This window comes from Panthera uncia, unplaced genomic scaffold, assembly GCF_023721935.1.
Source record: "Panthera uncia isolate 11264 unplaced genomic scaffold, Puncia_PCG_1.0 HiC_scaffold_843, whole genome shotgun sequence".
In the NCBI taxonomy this organism is placed as follows: domain Eukaryota; kingdom Metazoa; phylum Chordata; class Mammalia; order Carnivora; family Felidae; genus Panthera; species Panthera uncia.
In genome coordinates, this window is record NW_026060027.1 from 483 (window position 1) to 25,367 (window position 24,885).

General features: G+C 46.2%; 2 pseudogenes and 2 gene segments (V, D, J or C); all 4 read left to right on the plus strand.

Annotated features, from left to right (window-relative positions):
* The first annotated feature begins 2,157 nt into the window (after positions 1–2,157).
* On the plus strand, positions 2,158–2,832 carry LOC125918468 (probable non-functional immunoglobulin lambda variable 5-48; annotated as a pseudogene).
* Positions 2,833–8,348: 5,516 nt separating this feature from the next.
* On the plus strand, positions 8,349–9,027 carry LOC125918466 (immunoglobulin lambda variable 1-40-like). The segment is given in 2 exon segments: positions 8,349–8,486; positions 8,600–9,027. Coding segments are annotated over 2 exon segments (486 nt in total).
* Positions 9,028–19,511: 10,484 nt separating this feature from the next.
* Positions 19,512–20,091, plus strand: LOC125918467 (immunoglobulin lambda variable 1-40-like). The segment is given in 2 exon segments: positions 19,512–19,557; positions 19,667–20,091. Coding segments are annotated over 2 exon segments (471 nt in total).
* A 4,121-nt stretch (positions 20,092–24,212) lies between these two features.
* Positions 24,213–24,879, plus strand: LOC125918469 (immunoglobulin lambda variable 1-40-like; annotated as a pseudogene).
* The last annotated feature ends 6 nt before the right edge of the window (positions 24,880–24,885 follow it).

Sequence of the window (24,885 nt, forward strand, 5' to 3'; positions counted from 1 at the left end):
TGTCTCCATATGTGCCCCAATGACACCCCTTCACCGTCTTTACATTTACCACATGCAGTGCCTGCAAACACAAGACACACTGTGCATTCCAGGGATATTTTGGGCAGAGATGGACATCTTGAAATAAATCATAGTTTTCCACTGAGATACATTTCCAAATGTGAGAGTGTCATCATTCCATTAAGAGACCTAGAAAGCCCCTTTCTTACTCCACTCTCTTGGGTCATGACGTCAGTAAGACTGGTGCCTAAATGAACATTCTGCTTGGAGTGTAGAGGGGACCACAGCAGCCGGAGGACATGGTGCTGAGGGCAACAGGGGAGCAGTGTGGCAGGGGCCTGCAGAGGGGAGGGGCTGAGCCAGACAACTGGGAAACCACTCAGCTGGTGGGAGGGGCAGGAGGCAAACTGTATCCTCACTGATGTGTGACCAGCTTCCACCTGTGAGCTCCTATTGCTCTGTGACCTCCTGGATCTGGATGCTTTACCACATAGAGTCAAATGTGGATCATGTCCTTTTTCTCTATGGCATCTTGTACGTTTGAGGCTGATAGACAATGGCCGGCTAGAATGTATTTCCAAGGAGGAAGTGGGCTCTCAGGAGAGTCTGCCCAGAAGATAAGAGAGCTTGTGGGCAGAATCCCTGCATGGAACCTCAGAAGACAGAGCTCTGTGGGGTCTCCACCATGTCCTGGAGTCTCTCCTTCAAACCTTTAAACAGGAAGCCTTTGCCAGATTTTACAAAAGGAGTCCCTGAGATCACACAGGACCTGCCCTTTCTTCAGCTCATCAAGGAGCAGGTGCAGTGACATCAGACTCACAATCCATCTGTTGGTGAACGGGTCACTTGAGCCAAGGTCCCCAATTTCTGCACTGAAAACCTCTGCAATATGTACTATTGTGGGTCTGGGGCAGAAGCCCCATAAATGTGATGACTGACATCATGTAGAATGCAGCCAGAGTGAGAGGAAATAATCACTTCAGATCCAGGGTCACTGCCCCACACCTTGCACAGAGCTCTTCGCCCAGTCAAGTGGGTCAAGACCTCTCTCTGCTGCCCTTGTTCCACCCATCTTGTCTCTGTTACTTAGTGTCACCAGTACTAGTCGCAGTCAGCGACTAGTCCTCACTGAGGAGATCTCTGCCATCACGGCCAAAGCAACACAGGCCTACCTAAGGCCATGACGTCCATCTGGATATCCAAGAATGACCACTTGTCTTTTGCCATCAATGCTAAGTATTAATCATTGATTTTGACTTTTTAATTACATTTCCTAACTATTGAGGAATAATTTAAAAATAATAGAAGTTAAGATCTCCTTTACCTATTCTTGATCTTTGTGGAAATCGTCTCCTCACTACGGCAGGAAGTAAGATGTGGGCCTTAGGACTACATCATCTGTGTGTGCGAGAGTGTGTGTTTTACCATATTATAGATGTATCTGATTGTATTTTTATGTGGGTGTTATTAGGATATGGTGTTAAATGTGGTGAAAGGCCCTTTTAGGACCAATTGGGGCAATATGGTCATATCTCATGAGGTAATAATATGGTGTGTAATATAAAACTCTTTCTTATTATGTAACCCAGTTTGTATCATTGGAATCGATCACACTTAATGATAGTATTTCAATTTATTAATATGGTATTGAGGTCTCTTTGTTAATATTTTGTACACAACAAGTTTATCAATATTTCATTATACTATTCTACTATTTTCCTTTTTGTAAAAGCTATTTTGAAGGTGTATTTATGAGTTTTATAACATTTTTAAAAGAAGTAAGAGATATTCAATACCGTGTTAAATTATGAAAAAATATGAAGTAAATAAGTGGAATCATCTAAATTCTGAAGTTTTTTTAGATGTCCCTTGTGAAAACGTCTGTACCTAATGTATTTCTGTGGAGTGCTTCTATAATACCCTTTTCCATGTTTTTATTGGAACTGGTCTATTCAGTCAATGTATTTCTAAGACAGCCAATTTTGTAACTTCTAAGAAACTATGTATTTAATGTATTCTTTAAGATGTACCACTTACAAGTTCTTTTTATTCATTTTTCATTTTTCCATGTGAGATTAACAGGATGCGCTGTGGGACAGCCCTGTGGTCCCTACACAGCTGGTCAGCGAGGACCAGTCACTCAAAGGAGACCAGACCTTGAGGCTTTGTGGTGTCGCAGCAGGTGCTACCTCCCAGGGCTTCCCTGGGCAGGAGTTCCACCCCCATCCTCCCCAGTGTGTGGTGTGAGCTGAGCTCCAGCACCAGGGCTCAGGGAGGGGCTGGGCAGGCACTGGATGGACCTCATTTGCATGCACAGCCCCTCCTGTGGCAGAGGGTGGAGGAGAAAAGGAGGCCTGGGGCGGCCCAGCCCAGTGTGGGGAGCAGGGGTTGTGTCACCATGGCCTGGACTCTGCTCCTCCTCCTGGTCCTCCCTCACTGCCCAGGTAGGGACAGGCCTTATGCTCACAGGGTGGTCCCCAAATCACTCCACCTCTGCTCAGAATCCTGAATTTTGGTTACCATTTCCAGCTGCATCCCCAAAGCTTATCTCCATGGGAGATCCACAGGTATCTCCCAGCCTGTGCTGACCCAGGCGCTCTCCCTGTCTGCATCTCCGGGAACAATTGCCAGACATCTGCACCTTGAGCAGTGGCTTCAGTGTTGGCAGCTATTACATACATTGGTTCCAGCAGAAGCCAGTGAGCCCTCCTCTATCTCCTGTACTACTACTCAGACTCAACTAAGCACCAGGGCCCTGGGATCCCCAGCCACTTCTCTGGGTCCAAAGATGCCTTGGCCAATGCAGGGCTTCTGCTCCTCTCTGGGCCATAGCCTGAGGATGAGGCTGACTCTTCCTGTGCTACAGCTCATGGCAGTGGGAGCAGCTTTGGCTACTCACAGTGACTCAGATATGGAGAAAGTGAGACAAAAACCCCTGGGTCCACAGACCTTGTGTCTGAGCCTCTGTTATTGGGAACTTTCTGTGGAGGCTCCTGTAGGGGAGAGTCCTCCATGGCGACAGCTGTCCTTGAGGAGGAAGGACGGACACACAGATGATCCTCTTGCCTGAGACAGCACACGTGTCCCAAGAGCCCAGGTGAATCAGGGAATGGAGCCCAACTGCACATGCCCCTGGAGAAAAGTAACAAGAACAACTATTTTACGACCAAAATCTCTGTCTCTCCCTCTAGTTATATCTCCTTTACTACTCACAAAATATTCACTTCACACACTCATGTTCACCAATTATACGTTTTGTATCTGTTTTCCCATATCTAGAAATACTGTGGGACACACGGTGAGTGTCCTACAATTTACCTGAATTTAAGGCTTAGTTTATCTGCTCAGAGATAGTGTCAGATCCATAGGTGAAGGGCTCAGCACCAGGAGGCTGCTCCCCGTTTTGATGCCACCAACAACTAGTAGATTGCCAGCACCCTCTGTCCAACTTGGCTACACGTCAAAGGTTCCCATGACTCCCTCCTCAGGTCCATTAAGGTGCCAGATCAACTCACAGAACTCAGGGAGACACTGACTCCTTTTGTCAGCTCATTAAAGATATGAAGGGGACAGGTGAACAAGTAATGAAGAGACACCTAGTGTCAAGTCTGGGAGCGTCTCGAGCACCAGATCTTCGGTCCCCGTGCAGTTGAGGTGCATCCGCTCTGAGAGTGGATGTGTTCGCCAAACCGGAAGCTCTTCAAACCCTGTACTTTGGCATTTTTATTGAGGATTCGGGTAGACGTGATTGGACATTAACTGCACTGTCAGTCTTCCCTCCCTGTCTCAAGTATGAGGGGGTGAATATTCGCAGCCTCTGATCAAGGCTTGGTCTTTCTGGGGACCAGCCCCATCCAGGAGCCATCCAGGAGCCCACCCAGAGTCACGTCATTAGAACTAAGATGCTTCTAGTGCTCTTGTCACTTAGGAAATGACAAGAATTTCAGAAACTCTGTGTCAGGATCCAGGGTGCAGGGACTCCTATATAATTTCTAAGATCACACAGTAGTATTGTCTCAACTGGACAAGGTGAACTATACAGTCATGTTCATCCACAAATCTCAGGCTGTAAACGGTGACTCTTGTGTTACTGACGACACATCCATACTCGATATGTTAATAAGCACCTTGGTCATAGACACAATTTTCTCTTTCACCCATCTGACAAAAAGTGAGTCACAACTTCTTCAGACTCACCTCACCCCCTCCCCCTCCCAACACAGGTTCCTCTTCTCCCTTCTGCTCCTGCATCCCTCAGGCCTTTAGTCTCTCCCCATGGCTCTTCAGGTCTGAACCCCATCTCTATGTTAGGATTTCAGAGAGAAGTAAAATCTTACAGTAATTTCCACTCTCTAGGGTTCATCTCTAAGGAGGAGAAGTGACAGATATTGGACTGGCAGGAAATTCCCTCATCATCTGATTCTTGCTCTCATCTCTGTAGTTTCCATGCTCACCGGTCTCAGTAAATCTCTGTAATATGACAACAACATTATTGTGTTTGTGGCAAATGAAGGTTCATTCAGCCTTTGAGTATTTGCCCACAAAAGCCATTAGTACAATGACTTTTCCCCCTTCAAACTTACTGAGGTTCCACAAAAGGTAACTGTTGATCTAGCCAACAAAGGAAGGATAGGCTACATAGTTCAAGACATGACAAATTTTCCTGTTTTTGAGAATATTTGTTTCTGACGCCATCAGGAGACTAACGCAGCCACACATTTGTTCCAATCATTGAAGTCTCATGCAATAGCCTTTTTCCTAAATAAAAAAGGCACTCTTTAATGGTCACTGCCAAGGAGGCATCCAGGGACCTTGGGGGCACAGTGGAGGGTGGCTGTGCTGTGAAGGGCAGGAGGAAGGGACTGTGTTGTCACCCCTGTCTTGTGCTTCCTGAGACCTGAACCCACAGATGTGGGATATGTATCTGTTGGGGTGAAAATGGACTGAAGACCCATCCCCAAGATCCAAATTCATGATTCAATGGAATTCCTATCAGAACTAATCTGCACCAAATTCCTCTTCCTTGTGTACATTCCATCCTTGTGCAAGGGAAGTGACCTTCAAGACACTAGCCTTCTTTAGCTCCAAGCTCCAGAACACAGGAGGCTCTTTAAAGAGCCAGCCCCAGCGATGGATTTGCGTGGAGAACCACACTCAGGGAGAGGAGAGAGGACCTTAGAGGGACAGGGGTACACTTGTCTACATAGTTGGCCTCTGAAGGAAAGACTTCCTGAGGATACATGGAGCATATTCTCTCTTTCTCTCTCTGTTTCTCTGTCTCTCTCCCTCTCTTTCTCTGTCTTACACAAACACAGACACAATGCAGATGGACACAAACATACGCACACACACACACACACACACACAACTCTCCTTTGAGTGTATAGTGTCCTAGAGTCTTCAGTTTCCCAGCTTCCCTTTGTCTCCAGAAATCATGGTCAACATGTACTCAACCAGTACTCCCAGGATCAGAATCCCAGGAGGCAGAATCCCCATCATCAGGAAACACCAGCAACATCCAGTGTGACTGGGGTCCTGTCACAAGTGCAACCAGCACACGCTCTGAACACCTGCTCTCCTGGGACAAGGCTGATGCTCGGGAATCCAAAGGAGACTCTTTGTCCCCATGGGCAGCTCAGTCCCCAACAATCTCTGGGATCCAGCCAACCCCCAAGGCTGATCAGTTCATTGATTCTGGGACAGCAGCTTCACTGGTGCTCCCAGGGAGCTCAAGGTACACGAGGACACGCGACAAAATCTGTGCGTGCTCTCAGAACGGGGCTGTCACTGCTTCAGTCTTCCCAATGACACCTGCACCATTCTGGACATCTGCTGAAAATTCTTCTGTCCCAATCAAGGGCCACAGTGACAGTGACCTCACAGACACAATTCCCCTTATTGCCATCTCTCCACCACTCACATATGGAACCTCTGACAGAAAGTTTTCAGCCCCGTTGGCCTCAGATGATAGAAATTCATTCCTCTACTCATGGATGTCTGAATGAGCTTTTTTCTATCCTGAATATGCTGGACACAAAGAACAGAGGTAGAGCTGTGTTCACCCCAGAGACAAGTCTGACCCCAAATCGCTCTTTCCTGGAAGCTCTCTCAGTGTTTGGTAATTGCATTATAGAGATGGTTCTGGAATTCATAGAAATAGGCCCCTCATGGGATTTCACTGAGCATTATGTCGGGCTCTCCTACTTGCAGAAAATTTCCACCATGCTATACTAATGACAAAGAAAACATGATTTTTGAAACACTTTATCGACTCCTTCAACCTCCAACAAAGGGATTCCTTTCTCCATTGTTCCCACAATTTCTATTTATTTTTCTCTGCAATAAATACAGATCTGTGATTTGTAATAGATAAATACAATCTAGTGATTCTATCTGCATTTTCATAAGAACATTTCAACCAATTTCAAGAATGTTTCAATCTATGTTACTGAGAGAAATTTTGTATACAGAAGCACATGCCCATTTATTTTATTATTATTATTATTATTATTATTATTTAATATGAAAATTATTTTCAGATTGGTTTCCATCAACACCCAGTACTCATTCCAACAGGTGCCCTCCTCAATACCCATCACCTATCCTCTCCTTCCTCCCAGCCTCCCATCAACCCTCAGTTTATTCTCAGTTTTGAAGAGTCTCTTATGGTTTGGCTCTCTCCCTCTCGAACTTCTTTTTTTCCTTCCCCTCCCCCATGGTCTTCTGTTACAATTCTCAGGATCCACATAAGAGTGAAAACAGATGATATCTGTCTTTCTCTGACTGACTTTACGCTTTATGTATTTCATACATACACTAAAGTATTTCATACATACACTAAAGTATTTCTCTGTACATAATACCCTCCAGTTGCATCCACATTGCTACAAACGGCCAGATTTCATTATTTCTCATTGACAAGTAGTACTCCATTGTATATATAAACCACATCTTCTTTATCCATTCAGCAGTTGGTGGACATTTAGGCTCTTTCCATATTTGGCTATTGTTGAAAGAGCTGCTATAAACATTGGGGTACAAGTGCCCCTATGCATCAGCACTCCTGTATCCCTTGGGTAAATTCTTAGCAGTGCTTTTGCTGGGTCATAGGGTAGATCTATTTTTAATTTTTTGAGGAACCTCCCCACTGTTTTCCAGACCGGCTGCACCAGTTTGCAACCCTCAGTGCAGGAGGATTCCTGTTTCTCCACATCCTCTCCAGCATCTATAGTCTCCTGATTGGTTCATTTCAGCCACTCTGACTGGTGTGAGGTGGTATCTCAGTGGGGTTTTGCTTTGTATTTCCCTGGTGAGGAGTGATTTTAAGCATCGTCCATGTGCCTGTCGGCCATTTGGATGTCTTCGTTAGACAAGTGTCTGTTTGTTTTCTGTCCATTTCTAAAGTGTACAATTGGCTAAGTGGTGACTAACACATAAACCGTGTCACTGGAACCCTGTCAGAGCAACTGCTGCGGTGACTCCTTCCCTCTTGGAACTTCCTGCAGGTTTGTCCTTGGGCTCTGGGTTCAGTGCCACACACAGGACCCCTGCAGACTTGTGTCTGTGTGCTGGGGGGACAGATCCTGGGAGGGAATCACTAACCACAGTGTGTGGAGAACTGTTGTTTCAAATAAGCAGACATAGTGACAGATGGCAAAGATTTTTAGTGGACAGTGCCCCTAGGAATACACACAGATGTTCCTTCCCACAGCACTGAGGACAGAAGGAGAGCTTCTGTTCAGGCTGTGGGAACCTCAGAGCAGGAGAGATCTGGAAACCAGGGAGGAAGCACATAATAGGAAAGAACACAGAATCCTACACAGAAGGGGCCACGTGTCCTTTGGTACTCACCACAGCTCCGGACATGACTCTGATCTAAGTGGCATTTTTGTAGAAATACCACCTCAGTCCTGACCCATGAAACATATAGGGAAACATGGCCTGGCTTTTCTGGAGGAGTCTGACAAGAGCAGAAAGTCTGGTTTGAGGATATGGGAGGCTACCCAGGAGGATACCTGGCCTGGCCCTAGGAAAGGGGCAGTGGACAAAGCAACGGGGGACAGGAGCTCCTTTTATGGGCTCTGGTTACCATTTTCCACAATGATGTTTCTGAGTCTGGACACAAGGGGGCTCACAGGGCCCATTTCTGAGGGTTCAGGGGTGATGAGACCTGAGACCTGCCACCTGCACTGCCTGTGCCTTCTGCTCGAGACTCATAACTGTGACTTCTGCACAGCCTGGCCCCACGCAGCCATTCCTCTGCCCACCCCCTGACATCCACGGGCGGAGGCACCTGACTCGGGTTCAGTGAGGGGTCAGAGAGCTGGGGTATCATTTGCATGGACAGGCCCGCCCTCTCTCAGTGGATGAAAAGGGACAGATTAGGGGAGGTCTGCTCAGCTGTGGGGCACAGAAGACAGGATCTGTGATGGTCTCCACCATGGCTTGGTCTCTGGTCCTTCTCACCCTCCTTGCTCACTACACAGGTGATTGGATGTGGGGACAGGGGAAGGGGCTCTGGGAGGACACGTGGGCCCTGCTTCCACCCTCTTGTGTCCAGACCCCGGCTTTACCCTTTCTGTATCTCTTCATTTTCCAGGGTCCTGGGCCCAGTCTGTACTGACTCAGCCACCCTCGGTGTCAGGCTCCTTGGGCCAGAGGGTCACCATCTCCTGCACTGGAAGCAGCTCCAACATCGGTGGCAATTATGTAAACTGGTACCAACAACTCTCAGGAACTGCTCCGAAACTCCTCATCTATCGTAATAGCAATCGACCCTCAGGGGTCTCGGATCGATTCTCCGGCTCCAAGTCTGGCAGCACAGGCACCCTGACCATCACTGGGCTCCAGGCTGAGGACGAAGCTGATTATTACTGCCTGTCTGCTGACATTATTCAACGTACTGACACAGTGCTCCAGGCCCTTGGGGAAGTGAGACAAAAACCTGCTGTCCCCACAGTGATGCACTTTCCATGTGCAGCCCCCACCATCTGCCAACACAGCTGCTTCCCTAAAACGGAAGTCTGAAACCCAAACCAGTGAACTTTCTCTGGAGTATGTGTCCTTGTCCTCTCAATTGAGACACCAAACCCTGTCCTTGTAGGAGCACATTTTCTGTTTGACGTGAACTGAGCAGAAATTCCTGGATGCTGTGGCCGGTTGCCCTGGGGACAGAGTCCTTGAGGATTGTGCCTGCCTGCTGGGGCTGCCATAACATAATACCACCCAGTGGGTGAGCAAATCAAAAGATACTTATTTTCTCACACTTTTGGAGGCTAAATGTCCAAGTTCAAGGTGGGGGCAGGCTTGATGTCCCCTGAGGTCTCTCTCCTTGGCTTGCAAATGGTTACATTCGTCCTGGGTCCTCACGTGGCATTTCCACGTGTGCTCAACCATGCTGTGTCTACCTCTTCTATAAAGTCTATGAAATCACAGTGTGGGTTTCCATATAGGAATCTACGGGGACACAGTTCAGTCCATATCAAAGCACCAGGACAGAACCAGCGACACAGAGCATAGCTGTATCTGACTCAGGATAGTCAACTATCCACATGCTCTACATGCGTGGCATTGAGAGAACCCTCACTACATGACCTATGTGGGCTCGGGGCTCAGATCACAGTAGAGAAATGACAGGGAGGGTCCCCATGCTCAGAGAGCTGACACCGTCTTGGGCAAGAAAGAGGACACATAAGCCAAATGTATTCTGTCTCACACTGATTTCCCACATGGGGAAAATGTGTCTGCAGTCCCAGGTAATGTCCTCACAACATAACATCTGGATGACAGAGACTGGCCTTTATGGACCCACTGGTAAGAAACCCTAGATTTGAGGATGACTGGATCAAACCACCACACCCTCTACCCTGACACCATCATGGCAACCAGGGAAGGGACACCTATTGCTTTGGGTAACACAGTGACTGGTGGGACCTGGACTCACTGACTAACCATGTAGTTGGGAGAGTTGGGGTCCAGGTAGAAGAAAATGATGGAAGCTTCGCCAAAGAAGTCCCAGCCGCCTGTATCATCTTCCCTCCATCCTCCGTGTTGTTCAGGTCGGAGCATGGACTATGGACCATCTGCACAGGGGACACAGGCCAGGGTCTTTATGTCTCATAAAACTACAGCTCAGCCCCCAGACCATTCGGATGCCCCTGCATCAGATCAACTGCAGCCCAACACACCCTCAGAGACACGAGGTTCTGACCTGAAATGCAAACAGTCCCATGAGAAGTAGAAAGCAGAAAACATATTCCTACTCTGATGGCCTCTTATTCCCAGAGGTTGCTAGAAGGTACAAAGTTTTCCAGAAACATTAATGGTGACCATTTCTAGACCACCACGCACCAGAGACCTTTTCTTTTGCTCTCACTCTGTCGGGTGAGGAACAGACTCAGGGGCCAGGACAGGAACCACTCCTTTTATTCCACACACTCCATATGGGGCTACTCCTGCTCTCAGGCTCCCTCAGTCACCTCTGTGTCATTGCTGAGTGTCCCCACTTCCCAGGGTCCTGGTCACAGGGAGTCAGATCACTGTCTGCCTGATTCCAATGTCACTGTGACTCTGCCTCTGAAAGACACAAAGCTTACTATTAAGAGTCAGAAAGGGCGCCTGGGTGGCTCAGTTATTTAGGCGTCCAACTCTTGGTTCTGGTTCAGGTCATGATCTCATGGTTCATGGGTTCAAGCCTCACGTCAAGCTCTGTGCTGACAGCATGGAGCCTGCCTGGGATTCTGTCTCCCTCTCTCTGCCCTTCCCTTGCTCTCTCTCTCTCAAAAATAAATAAACATTTAAAAAAGTTTAAAAAAAAGAGTCAGAAATGAACTCTCCTGTTTTTCCCACACTTGGAACACTCTTTGCCAGTGTCCCTCCTGGATGTTCTTTCTCTATTCATTAATGTCATGTTATATCTCCAGGTCTAGGGTCATTTCTTTTCCCAAATTCCACTCTTCCTTTTTTCCTTCCTCCCCTTCCACTAATTAGTTCATGAATCTATACCGTCATCTCCTGTCTGTTGCCACAGTAATGTGGGGTGCATTGCAGGAAAAACACAGGGTCATTAAAGAAGAGTTTACTTCCTAGGAATCACTCTAGGATGTAAGAGAAGTCATTCATTTTTCAAAGAATTTTTTAATGTTTATTTATTTTTTGAGAGAGAGAGAGAGAGGGAGAGCATGAACAGGGGAGGCGCAGACAGAGGGAGACACAGAATCTGTAACCGGTTCCAGGCTCTGAGCTGTCAGCACAGAACCTGAAGCGGGGCTCAAAGTCATGAACAGTGAGTGTGACCTGAGGGAAAGTCGGACACTTAACCTACTGAGCCAGGCAGAAGCCCCAGGAAAAGTCATTCTGCCCTTGAAGATTTCAGCCTCAAATGACTTTTTTTTTACATGTCAAATATTATTTTATGTATTTTTTTAAATATGAAATTTATGGTCAAGTTGGTTTCCATACACCATCCAGTGCCCATCACAACAGGTGCCCTCCTCAATACCCATCACCCACCCCCTCCTCCCTCTCACCCCCATCAACCCTCAGTTTGTTCTCAATTTTTAAGAGTCTCTTATGTTTTGGCTCCCTCCCTCTCTAACCTCTTTTTTTTTCTTCCCCTCCCCCATGGGTTTCTGTTAAGTTTCTCAGGATCCACCTAAGAATGAAAACATATGGTATCTGTCTTTCTCTGCATGACTTATTTCACTTAGCATAACACTCTCCAGTTTCATCCACATGGCTACAAAAGGCCGTAATTTATTCTTTCTCATGCCACATCATATTCCATTGTGTATATAAACCACAATTTCTTTATCCATCCATCAGTTGATGGACATTTAGGCTCTTTCCATGATTTGGCTATTGTTGAACGTGTTGCTATAAACATTAGGGTACAAGTGCCCCTAAGCATCAGCACTCTTGTATCCCTTGGGTAAATTACTAGCAGTGTTATTGCAGCGTCATAGGGTCGATCTATTTTTAATTTTTTGAGGAACCTCCACACTCTTTTCCATAGTGGCTGCACCAGTTTGCATTCCCACCAACAGTGCAAGAGGGTTCCCGTTTCTCCACATCCTCGCCAGCATCTATAGTCTCCTGATTGGTTCATTTTAGTCACCCTGACTGGCGTGAGGTGGTATCTGAGTGTGGTTTTGATTTGTATTTCCCTGATGAGGAACGACATTGAGCATCTTTCCATGTGCCTGTTGGCCATCTGGATGTCTTCTTTAGAGAAGTGTCTATTCATGTTTTCTGCCCATTTCTTCACTGGATTATTTGTTTTTCGGGTGTAGAGTTTGGTGAGCTGTTTATAGATTTTGGATACTAGCCCTTTGTTCGATATGTCATTTGCAAATATCTTTTCCCATTCCATTGGTTGCCTTTTAGTTTTGTTGACTGTTTCCTTTGCTGTGCAGAAGTTTTTTACCTTGATGCAGTCCCAGTAGTTCATTTTTGCCTTTAATTCCCTTGCCTTGGGGATGTGTCAAGTAAGAAATTGTTGCGGCTGAGGTCAGAGAGGTTTTTTCCTGCTTTCTCCTCTAGGGTTTTGATGGTTTCCTGTCTCACATTCAGGTCCTTTATCCATTTTGAGTTTGTTTTTGTGAATGGTGTAAGAAAGTGGTTTAGTTTCCTCCTTCTGCACGTTGCTGTCCAGTTGTCCCAGCATTTATAAAGAGACTGTCTTTTTTCCACTGGATATTCTTTCCTGCTTTGTCAAAGATCAGTTAGCCATACTTTTGTGGGTCTAATTCTGGGGTTTCTATTCTATTCCATTGGTCTAAGTGTCTGTTTTTGTGCCAATACCATGCTGTCTGCATGATTACAGCTTTGTAGTAGAGGCTAAAGTCTGGGATTGTGATGCCTCCCGCTTTGGTCTTCTTCTTCACAATTACTTTGGCTATTCGGGGCCTTTTGTGGTTCCATACAAATTTTAGGATTGCTTGTTTTAGCTTTGAGAAGAATGCTGGTGCAATTGTGATTGGGATTGCATTCAATGTGTAGATAGCTTTGGATAGTATTGACATTTTAACAATATTTGTTCTTCCAGTCCCTGAGCACGGAATGTTTTCCCATTTCTTTATATCTTCTTCAATTTTCTTCATAAGCTTTCTATAGTTTTTAGCATACAGATCTTGTACATCTTTGGTTAGGTTTATTCCTAGGGATTCTTTAGTAGGGTGATCTTTAACCTCCGTGCTTTCGGAGGTTTTCCAGAATTTTTCCTGTGGTGGATTTCAAGCTTCATAGCATTATGGTCTGAAAGTATGCATGGTATGATCTGAATTCTTTTATACTTATGAAGGGCCATTTTGTGACCCAGTATGTGATCTATCTTGGAGAATGATCCATGTGCACTTGAGTAGAAAGTATATTCTGTTGCTTTGGGATGCAGAGTTCTAAATATATTTGTTAAGTCCATCTGATCTAGTGTGTCATTCAGTGCCCTTGTTTCTTTATTGATCCTGTGTCTAGATGATCTATCCATTGTTGTAAGGGGGGTAATAAAGTCCCCTGCAACTGCCACATTCTTATCAAAAAGGTTGCTTGGGGCACTTGGTTGGCTCATTCAGTTAAGCATCTGACTTCAGCTCAGGTCATCTCGCCGTCCGTGAGTTCGAACCCCACGTCGGGCTCTGTGCTGACCACTCAGAGCTTGGAGCCTGTTTCGGATTCTGTGTCTCGCTCTGTCTCTGACCCTCCCCCATATATGCTCTGTCTCTCTCTGTCTCAAAAATAAATAAAGTTAAAAAATATAAGTTTGCTTATGTTTGTGATGAATTGTTTTATATATTTGAGGGCTCCCGTCTTCAGTGCATGGCCATTTATAATTGTTAGCTCTTCCTGATGGAGAGACCCTGTCATTGTTATATAATGCCCTTCTTCATCTCTTGTTACAGCCTTTAATTTAAAGTCCAGTTTGTCTGATATAAGCATGGCTACTCCAGCTTTGTTTTGACTTCCAGTGGCATGACAGATAGTCTCCATCCATTCACTTTCAATCTGAAGGTGTCCTCAGGTCTCAAATGAGTTTCTTGTAGACAGAAGATAGATGGCTTTTGTTTTTTTATCCATTCTGATACCCTATGTCTTTTGGTTGGAGCATTTAGTCCATTTACATTCAATGTCATTACAGAAAGTTATGGGTTTAGAGTCATTGTGATATCTGTAGATTTCATGCTTGGAGTGATGTGTCTGGTACTTTGTGGTCCTTGCAACTTTTCGCTCACAGAATCCCCCTTAGGATCTCTTGTAGGGCTGGTTTAGTGGTGATGAATTCCTTCAGCTTTTGTTTGTTTGGGAAGACCTTTGTCTCTCCTTCTTGTCTGAATGACAGACTTGCTGGATAAAGGATTCTCATCTGTATATTATTTCTATTCATCACATTGAAGATTTCCTGCCATTCCTTTCTGGCCTGCCAAGGTTCAGTAGATAGATCCATCAGTAGTCTTATAGGACTCCCTTTATATATTAGAGTGTGTTTATCCCGAGCTGCTTTCAGAATTTTGTCTTTATCCTTGTATTTTGCCAGTTTCGCTATGATACGTCGTGCAGAAGATCGATTCAAATTACGTCTGAAGGGAGTTCTCTGTGCCTCTTGGATTTCAGTGCCTTTTTCCTTCCCCAGATCAGGGAAGTTCTCAGCTATGTTTTGTTCAAGTACCCCTTCAGCCCCTTTCTCTCTCTCTTCCTCTTCTGGAATTCCTATTATACGGAGATTGTTGTGTTTCATTGCATCACTTAGTTCTCTAATTCTCCCCCTCACACTCCTGGATTTTTTTTTTTATCTCTCTTTTTCTCAGCTTCTTCTTTTTCCATAATTTTATCCTTTAATTCACCTATTCTCCTCTGTGCCTCTTCATTCCGAGCTGTGGTCACCTGCATATTACTTTGCACCTCATTTATAGCACTTTTTAGCTCCTCATGACTGGTTCTTAGTCCCCTGATCTCTGTAGCAATAGATTCTCTGCTGTCCTGTATACCATTTTCAAGCCCAGCGATTAATTTTATGACTATTATTTTAAATTCATGTTTCGTTATATTGCTGAAACAGTTTTTGATCAATTTGTTAGCTGTCGCTACTTCCTGGAGTTTCTTTTGAGGAGAATTCTTCCATTTCATCATTTTGGATAGTCCCTGGAGTGGTGTGGAACTGCAGGGCTCTTCCTCTGTGCTGTGGGGAGTAACCTGTTTGGTGGGCGGGGCCGCAGTCAGACCTGATGTCTGCCCCCAGCCCACCCCTGGGGCCACAGTCAGACTGATGTGTACCTTATCTGCCCTTCTCTCAGGGACAGGACTCACTGTCGAGTGGTGTGGCCCCTGACTGGGCTACTTGCACACTGCCAGGCTAGTGGTGCTGCTTAGATGGGATCTGGCGTATTAGCCTGGGTGCATCTGAAAAGTGCGCCAGGGCGGAAGGGACAGGCTCAGCTCGGTTTGCTGTCGGTGGTCCTCTGCAGGAGGGTCCCTGCAACACCAGGAGGGAAGCAGGCAGACTCATCAAAGGGATGGATCCACAGAAGCACAACGTTGGGTGTTTGCGCGGTTCAAGCAAGTTTGGTGACAGGAACTGGTTCCATTAGGGAGTTCAGCTGGGGATGGGAGAGGGAGATGGCGGTGGCCAGAGCCTTTGTTCTCCGGGAGCTGAACTCTGTCTGCCGGGGCTCAACAACTCTCCCTCTTGGTGTCTTCCTGCCCTCCCCACTGGCCGAGAGCAGGGCTGTTGACTTTTAACATTCTAGATGTCAAGTCCCGCTGGCTGTCAGAACTCACGGAATCCGGCCCCTCCAATTTGCAAGCCAGACTCTGGGGCCCTGTCTTGCTGGGTGGGCTGGCTGCCCCTCCACCGCCCCAGCTCCCTCTCACCAGTTTGCGTAGGGCACACTGCCTCTCCACCCTTCCTACCCTCTTCCATGGGCCTCTTTTCTATGCTTGACTCCAGAGAGTCCATTCTGCTAGCCTTCTGATGGTTTTCTGGGTTATTTAGGCAGATGTGGGGGGAATCTAAGTGATCAGCAGGACGCGGTGAGCCCAGCATCCTCCTACGTGGCCATCATCTCTGATTGGCCTGCCTACATATATAAAATTCTAAAGATTCTACCAAAAAACTGTCAGAACCAAGAAATAAATTCAGTAACGTCACAGGATACAAAATCAATGTACAGAACTCTGTTGCATTTCTATACACTGATGATGAAGCCACAGGAAGAGAAATTAAGAAATCAATCTCATTGAAGATTGAACCGAGAATAATAAGATACCCAAAAATAAACTTAACCAAAGGGGTGAAAGACTTTTACTATGAAAACTATAAAGGATTGATGAAAGAAATTGAAGATGACACAAGAAATGAACAAACATCCCTGCTCATGGATTGGTAGAACAAATATTGTTAAATTATTTATACTACCCAAATCAATCTACAGATTTAAGGCAATTCCTATCAAAATGCCAAAAGCCTTTTTCACAGAACTAGAACAAACAGTCCTAAAATTTGTATGGAACCACAAAAGTTCCCAAAGAGTGAAACAGTCTTGAAAAAGAAAACCAAAACTGGAGGTATCACCGTTCCAGATTTCCATTTATATTAGAAAACTATAGTAATCGAAACCTCATGGTAATGGCACAAAAACAGACCAAAAAAATGAAACAGAATAAAAATCCCAGAAATAAGTCCAAGATTATATGACCAATCAATGTTTGACAAAGGAGGCAAGAATACGGAATGGGAAAAAGACAGTCTTGTCAACAAATGGTGCTGGGAAATCTGGACAGCTACATGTAACAGAGTGAAACCAAACCACTTTCTTCCCCCATACACAAAAACGAACACAAAGTGGATTAACGACCTGAATGTGAGGCCTGAAACCATAACAATTCTAGAGAGAACAGGCAGTTATCTCTCTGACATTGGCTGTAACAACATTATTCTAGGGGTATCTCCTCAGGCAAGGGAAATCAAAGAAAAAATAAACTATTGGGGCTACATCAAAATAAAAAGCTTCTGCAGAATGAAGAAAGAAATCGACAGAACTAGAAGGAAACCTGTTGAATGGGAATAGTCAAGATCACTAACTTTTCCAAAGGAAGCCTACATGCACTGGCTGAGTGATGGGTGGTTCCATGATTTTTCCCTCTGACCCCTTCTCAGAATGTAAAAGGCCTTCCCAGTCCCAGACTCACCATAACAGGGGATGAACTCGTTGCTGCTGTATTACAACAAAAGTTCTCCCTTTACACCTTTATTCATTTTTCGTCTTGAGTAGCTGGTGACCCTGTGAGGGTCACCCCCATCATCTCTGTGGACATCGTCTCCATTGCAGTTACTGCTCCTCAGAAAGTGATGGGGACGGGGAGAGTCTGATACTTACAAGCATGTAGGCTGGAGAATGGCTCTTCCATCTACCCTGAAGCTCTGTTCAGGGTGTTTTGAGAGCCCTTAGGTACAAGAAGGATGTTCACCATCCGTGAGGGGGAGTAAAGACTCCGTTTGGATACATGTCTTCTTATTTCAGGGAAGTCACAAACTTCATATGACATATATTTGCATCCAACAAAGGATTGCAATAAGGATGAAATTTGGGGCATAGTCTTCTTTATACGTATTCCTTTCTACTGCAAATGGAAGGTGATTTAAGGAGAGAACTATTTGGTTTTCTTTTTTTTAATTTAAAATATAAAACTTCTCAATAGTAAGGAAACAATGTCAATCCAAAAACTGCAGATTATCTCAACAAAGGTGATATTCATGTGATATAAATAAGCTTGAGAAAAGCTGTTCAACGTCATATGTCAGTAAGAAATTGCACAAAAACACAGCAATGACATAGTATTACATACCCATTAGAATGGCCAAAATCAAAACCAGGATGACACCAACGTCTGGCCCGGATGTGGAGCAACGGAACTCTATTTCATTGGTGAGGGGAATTCAGGATGGTAGAGCTACTTTGGAAAAGATTTTGGCAATTTCTTTTAAAACTGAACATTTTCTGAATTCTTGCCATTTGCAACAAACTTTGATGGAACTTGAGGGTAGTATGGTAAGCGAAATTAGTCAGAGAAAGAACAATATAATATGACTTCACTCATATGTGGAATTTAAGATAAAAAACAGATGAACACAAGGGAAGGGAAGCAAACATAATATAAAAACAGGGAGGGGTACAAAACATAAGAGGCTCTTAAAATAGAGAACAACCTGAGGGTTGCTGGAGGTGTTGTGGGAGGGGGAATAGGTTAAATGGACAAGGGGCATTAAGAAGACATTTGTGGGGATGAGCACGGCTTGTTCTATATAGGGATGAACCACTGGATCCTACTCCCGAAATCATGATTATTGCTAACTAACTTGGATGTAAATAGAAAAAAAAATTTTTTAACCCAAAAAACAAAAAACAAAGAAACAAAACTCAGGATCATTGTCATGCTTTAAAATCCAGGGATCATGTATCTTTGCATTTACCTAAAAGATTTAAAAACAATGTGTACAAAAAAACCCTACTCAAGTATGTTGACAGCGGCTTTATGCATAACTGCCCACACCTGGCAGCAGCCAACCGAAATGCTTTCAGGAGTTGACAGGTAAGTAAACCCCAAAGATAGAATATTGATCAGAGCTACAAAGATATGAGGCATCAAGACATAAAAAGACACAGAGGACATTTTGTTGCATGTTGCTAAATGAAAGCAGCCAATGTGTAATGGCTGCACGCTGTGTGACTCCAAGGATGTAACATTCTCCAAAAAGACAAATCTATTTAGACAATAAAAGCATCAGTGGTTGCAAGGGGTTGAGCATAGGGAGGGATGCACAGCTGGAGCACAGAGGTTTTCTGTGGGAGTGGAAGTGTTCTTTGTGGTTCTAAAATGGACATATATCAGCGTATAGCTCTTGAACCTATTGAGTGAACAACGTCAAGAGTGAGCTTTGCTGTTGTAAATATAGACTTTGGGTGACAATGACTTGTCAGTGTTGCTTCATGGTGTATAACAAGTGACCACACTCAGGCTAGAGTTGGATGATGGGAAAGATAAGGTGGTGGAGGGGGTTGGTGTATTTGGGAACTCTGGAATTTCCACTGAATTCTTCTGTGACAATAAATCATAAAGTCTATTGATGTTTTTAAGTATTTTGTGGGCAAGACCAAATATGTGGGCGTGTCTGGGTCTTGGGCAGCAGGGGGCGCTGTGGCCTGTCTCTGAACCTTGTGTGCTGTGATCCCATCTGAGAGCCACCTGGCTCTGGTTCTCACTGTGGCTTAGCCTCTGGGTGCTCACAGGCCCTTGGGGAGCCCCAGGTCAGGCCCCACAGCTTTCGCTCCATCCCCTCCTGGGGTGAGATTTCCAGACAAGGGTCAGCTTCAGGGTTCAGGCTGGGGCTGGCCAGCCAGGGGGAGGGGGCTGGTTTGCATGAAGGGTTTCTCCCTCCCTTGGGCTGCTGGAGGCAATAAGAGAGACTCGGGGAGCCCGGCTGAGGGACATTGAGAACACACTGCTGAGGAGGGGTCTCCACCATGGCCTGGGCTCCTCTCTTGTTCGCACTGCTGGCTCACTGCACAGGTGGCTGGAGGCTGGGATCAGGGCTGGAGATGAGAGGACTGTGGAATCATGTATGGGCCCTGTCCACTGACCCCTCTCTCTCACTCCGTGTCTCTCTTCTGACTTGCAGAGTCCTGGGCCCAGTCGGTGGTGACTCAGCCATCTGCAGTGTCCAAGCCTGTGAATAAGACTGTTACCATCTCCTGCACGGGAAGCAGCAGCAATGTTGGTGCTGGAGGTGTGTCCTGGTACCAGCAGCTCCCAGGCAGTGTCCCCAACGTTGTCATCTATGGTAGCAGTGCTCGGCCTGCGGGGGTCCTGTCCAGATTCTTAGGCTCCAGGTCAGGGAACGTGGCCTCCGTGATCATCTCTAGCCTCCAGGCTGAGGATGAGGCTGATTTTTGGTGCTCAGTGTGGGGCCACAGTCTCAAAACTCACACACTGCTCCAGGCCTGTGGGGAAGGGATACCCAAACCTGCTGTCCCCTCAGCAATGGGACTTCCTGTGCAGCTCACACCCCTTGGCCAACACAGCTGTTTCTTTGTTCGTTTCTAATAGTGGAGTCTTAGACAAGGTTAGGGGATTTTGTCTACAAAAAGTGTCCTTGTTTCTCAAATTGTGCCCGTAAACCCAGCCTTACTCTGCAAAACATTGTCTGATTTTCTTCCGTTGGGCAGGATTTACTGCACACCTGGGGGCAGGCTGTCCTGGGAATTGAGTCCCCGTTGGGTTGGAAGCAGGCAGATTCCATGTGTTCCTGATCAGAATAGACGACTGTACAGAGATCCGTCCCTGCACACTCTCTGGTGAACACCAAGTATGTGCCAGGCATGACCTTTGGGCTTAGGTTCGGTGTGAGTGTGCTAGAGACAATCTACGTCCTCATGTTGCTGAAAATGTCCTGGGAGAGAAAGAAGACAAAGAAGTATGAATAGCAACACAAATAAGATGTTTCTGGAGAGTCAACAAGGGTGAGGCAGTGAGGTGGACCTGGAACGTTGGAGGGGTTTACAGGAAACCCCGAATCTGACGTGCTGTGATGATGTTTCAGTGCTGCATAGATGATCAAGGAGCCAGAGGGGAGCGTGAGGAGGGGACCAGGCAGAGGCTGTTGACTGTGTCCCCATCAGACCCCTCCTCAGGTCAGGGGTCCAGGCTCGGGTCCTGCTGGAAGAGCTGTGGTGAGTGGTGGGTGCCAGAGAGCCACCTCTGTCTTTCTGACAAGGCAGAGCTGCCTCTTTCCAATCCCTTCCCCTGTGGTCCTTGTTGATGGACTCCCCCACTCCCACAACCAGTAGACAGAAGAGGAATCCAGGGGAGGGCCCGGGGGTCTGACCCTGCCTCAGTGGAACCTGGGGTCAGAGGGAGTAGGAGCGCCCCAGCCTTCCCAAACCGTGGGATGTGGCCGGTCCAGGCTTCTGTCTGCATGCTGTGCCAGCTGAGGACACATCATTCCTCAGGGGCCAGGTCTCCGGTCACCCTGTCCTCCACTCATGTAAACCAATGAGGGAGGGTCAGGATCTGGGGAGGCTGCTGTAGGGAACAGAGCGGTGGGGGGGTGGTGAGAAGGTTGCAGCCTAGTGATGGGCCCTGAGGTGAGGGATCTCCCCCAGTAGTGAGGAGTGGGCCGTGGAAGTGGCATGAGTCAAGAGGGCCTTCCCTTCCCCCAGGCGCGATACTCACATTGCCTTTCATGTGCTTCGTCACCTGTAACGGGGCCAGAAAGGGGTGCTGTGGGCACATGTATGAAGCACACGGGTGAGCCCAGAGCTGTGGACCCAGCACCTGGCAACCATCAGGAACAGCTCAGTAACGAGGGTCCAGACAACCACGGGCCTCTAACTGGGGTGCTAGTTTTGTCACAGAAGACAGGATGTTTTTGGGGTGTGAAGGTATGTGGGATAGAATGGAATAATCCATGTGGTTTTGGCCAGCAATCAGGGACAGCAGGGGCCCACACCAGGGTCCCCTGGGTGGCTCCGACAGTTAAATATCTGACTTCGGTTCAGGTCATGATCTCATGCCTACTGAGTTCAACTCCCATGTCGGGCTCTCTGCTGACAACTCGGAGCCTCCAGGCTACTTCCCATTCTGTCTCCCTCTCTCTCTGCCCTTCCCCCACTTGTGTTCCGTCTGTCTCTCTCTCAAATATGTATAGACATTAAAAAAATTAAAAAAGAAAGACCGATCAAAGTGTCTCCCTCACTCTCTCAGGTAGAATGAATTCTCTTCCACTTCCTGCACAGCTCAAGACCTGTTTGTGCTCATGGAAAAGAATGAATGAGTATATGAATGAGAGTGATAAAAGTTTTCAGAGAACACAATATAGAAGAGTACATCTTCAGTTTGGTAAAGAAAACTATAAAACACCTTCCCTTCAGTGAACACACACAGAGATGAAGCACTGAAAGCTTTCCCACCTCGGGTAGGGAGCAAGGCCACCATGTCCTATCTCAACACTGCTGTTCCACATAGGACTGGATGTGTCTGTCAGAACCATAATGCAAGACAAACAATGAGAGGCATTCAGATGAAGAAGAACAAGAGACAATTGTCCCATTTCAGGTGAGAGAATGACCTACAGGAAAACTACAAAGGAACCTACAATTAGGTATGCAAATATATAAATTCAAAGAGTAATAAATAATTTTGGAAACATTTTAGAATAAAGATCAACATAGAAAGATCATATAGATGTATACATACTAGCAATAAACAGGTGAAAATAATTAAAAAAAACCCTTAAAACCACTCGATGAACTATTTAGGGGCATATTTAACAAAACAAATATAGGCCACAGGTGCCGAAATCTGGACAATGCTGGTAAATGTAATCAAAGTGGATCTAAAACAAGGAAAGATAAGTTCCATTCATGGATTAGAAGACTCATTATAGTACATATGCCAGTTCTTCCCAAATTGTATAAAAGTGTAATTCAGTTCCTGTCCTAGCAAGTCAGGGTGGTATGGGTAGAGGATAGACACACTGGCCAGTGTAACAGAACATAAAACCCAGAAACGGACGCACAGAACGAAGGATAAACACTTTTTTTCTTTTACAAAGTTGAAGAAGCCTTTCAGAAGAGAAAGGATGGACTTTTGGACAAATAGCCACAGAACAGTTGGATATCCTGAGAGAGAAATGAATCATACTTAAAACTCACTTTTTTATATATATTAAAAAATTACTGAAAGGATTATAGAAATAACTGTAAACATAAAGCTGTAAACATAAAAGGAGAAAAAATTCAGGATCTAGGGTTGTATAAAAAAGTTTAGACAAGACACTGTCAGGATAACCCATGAAAAAACAAAAGAAAACCAAAAAAAATGACACTTGTTAAATACGACTTCATCAAATATAAATTCATTGTATTCCCTTTTCTTCTTAAGGTAGTAAGCCAAGAAAATTACCTAAAAATATAGAAGATTAACATAATACTCAATTTAATGGACAGTAGCTGGATTCCATTGCTTTAACGCACAGGAGTTTTCAAATATTCACGAGATAAACATATTTATTCTCAATTGTAGGCCAGAGGAGGGACATAAGGACTGGAGTATCTTCTGCAAAGAACTGGCAATTTACCATTTAATTGAGGTAAATGCCTCCAAATCCTGTGGACTAGGGCTTCTTTGGAGACTGAAAAATGCTACATTGAACATGGGCAGCACTATAGGGTCACATTATCCAAGAGGCAGCTCAATGATGTGTGAATAAACAGAAGTGAGGAAACCCGCTGGGCTCTCAGGGCTGTGAAAACACAGTGGGGTGTGTGTCCTTCAGCGCGGAGGGGGCGCTGTGGGACTGCCATGGTGTCCCTACACAGGGCCTCAGTAGGGACCATTCACTAAAAGGAACCTGGGACTGGGGACTGGGCCCTGTACTTCCTGAGCGAGACTCAGCAGCTGCGTCCCTTCTGGTGTGGCAGAGTCCCCACTTGAGCAAGGACATGTGTGTTGTCTCAACGGGTGCTTCCTTGCAGGGGTCTCCCCAGGGGTGAAGCCAACCTCCATCGTCCCCAGTATGCGATGTGAGGTGGCAAGAGTGACAGCTGACAAAGATTTTCAGTGTGGAACCCTGTAGGAATGCACACGACGAATGTGGGCTTCTACCCACAACCTGGACAAAAGGTCTCCCTGTGTCCTCAGTGCTGAGGGAGCTTCTGGGAAAGAAAAATTCTCAGACCAGAGAGGAAGCAGGGAAGGGGAAAGAAGTCGGCCTCCTGCACAGAACTGGCCATGTGTCAATGTGGACCCATCGCTCTGTGGCCCTAATCCTCATCTGTGTGATTGTACAAGAGTCACCACGTCAGTGCTGCCCCATCAATAATAGCCAAAGAAGCTGTGGACAGACTCACTATGTGGAGCCAGAGGAGAGCACAGTGTGTCCTCAGGGGATCGGAGGCCACACAAGGGACACCTGGCCTGTCCCGAAGGAAGGGGATGGTGGACAGAGCAGTGTGAAGGCAGGAACTCTGATGAGATCTGCTCACCATGTCACATATGCTGTGTCTGGGCCTGGACACCAGGGGGTGGACATCACCTGCTTCTGAGGGTCGGCCATGACTAGAGCTGGGACCTGCACCTGGACAATGCCTGTGTCCTCTGCTCAGGACTCCAAACTGTGACTTCCACACTCCTGGAGTGTCTCCTGTGTGTCCCACACACCTCTCCATCCAACCCACCTGACATCCTCAAGCCTAGGGAATTGACCCAGGGTCAGTGAAGTGTCAGAGAGCTGCTGGTCTGATTTGCATGGATGGGCCCTCCTTCTCTCAGAGGATGAAAAGGGGAAGGAAGGGATTAGAGGAGATCTGCTCAGCTGTGGATCCACAGAAGACAGGGTCAGTGATGACCTCCACCGTGGCCTGGTACCCTCTTCTCCTCACCCTCCTCATTCACTGCACAGGTGACTAGATGAAGGAACAGAGAAAGTGGTCAAGGGAGGACACGTGGACCTTGGTTTTTCCTCTGGTCTCTAGACCCCAGCATCACGCTCTCTTTGTCTCTCCCCTTCCAGGTTCCTAGGCCCAGTCTATGCTGACTCAGCCAACCTCAGTGTCTGGGGCCCTGGGCCAGAAGGTCACCATCTCTTGCACTGGAAGCAGGAGCAACATTGGTATTGTTGGTGTGAACTGGTACCAACAGCTTCCAGGAAAGGCCCCTAAACTCCTCATCTATGAGAATAACAAACGTCCCTCCAGGGTTTTTGGTCGATTTTCTGGCTCCAAGTCTGGCACCTCAGGCTCCTTGACCATCACTGGGCTCCAGGCTGAGGACGAGGCTGATTATTACTGCTTGTCTGTTGACGTTACTCAAGGTGCTGACACAGTGCTCCAGGCCTGT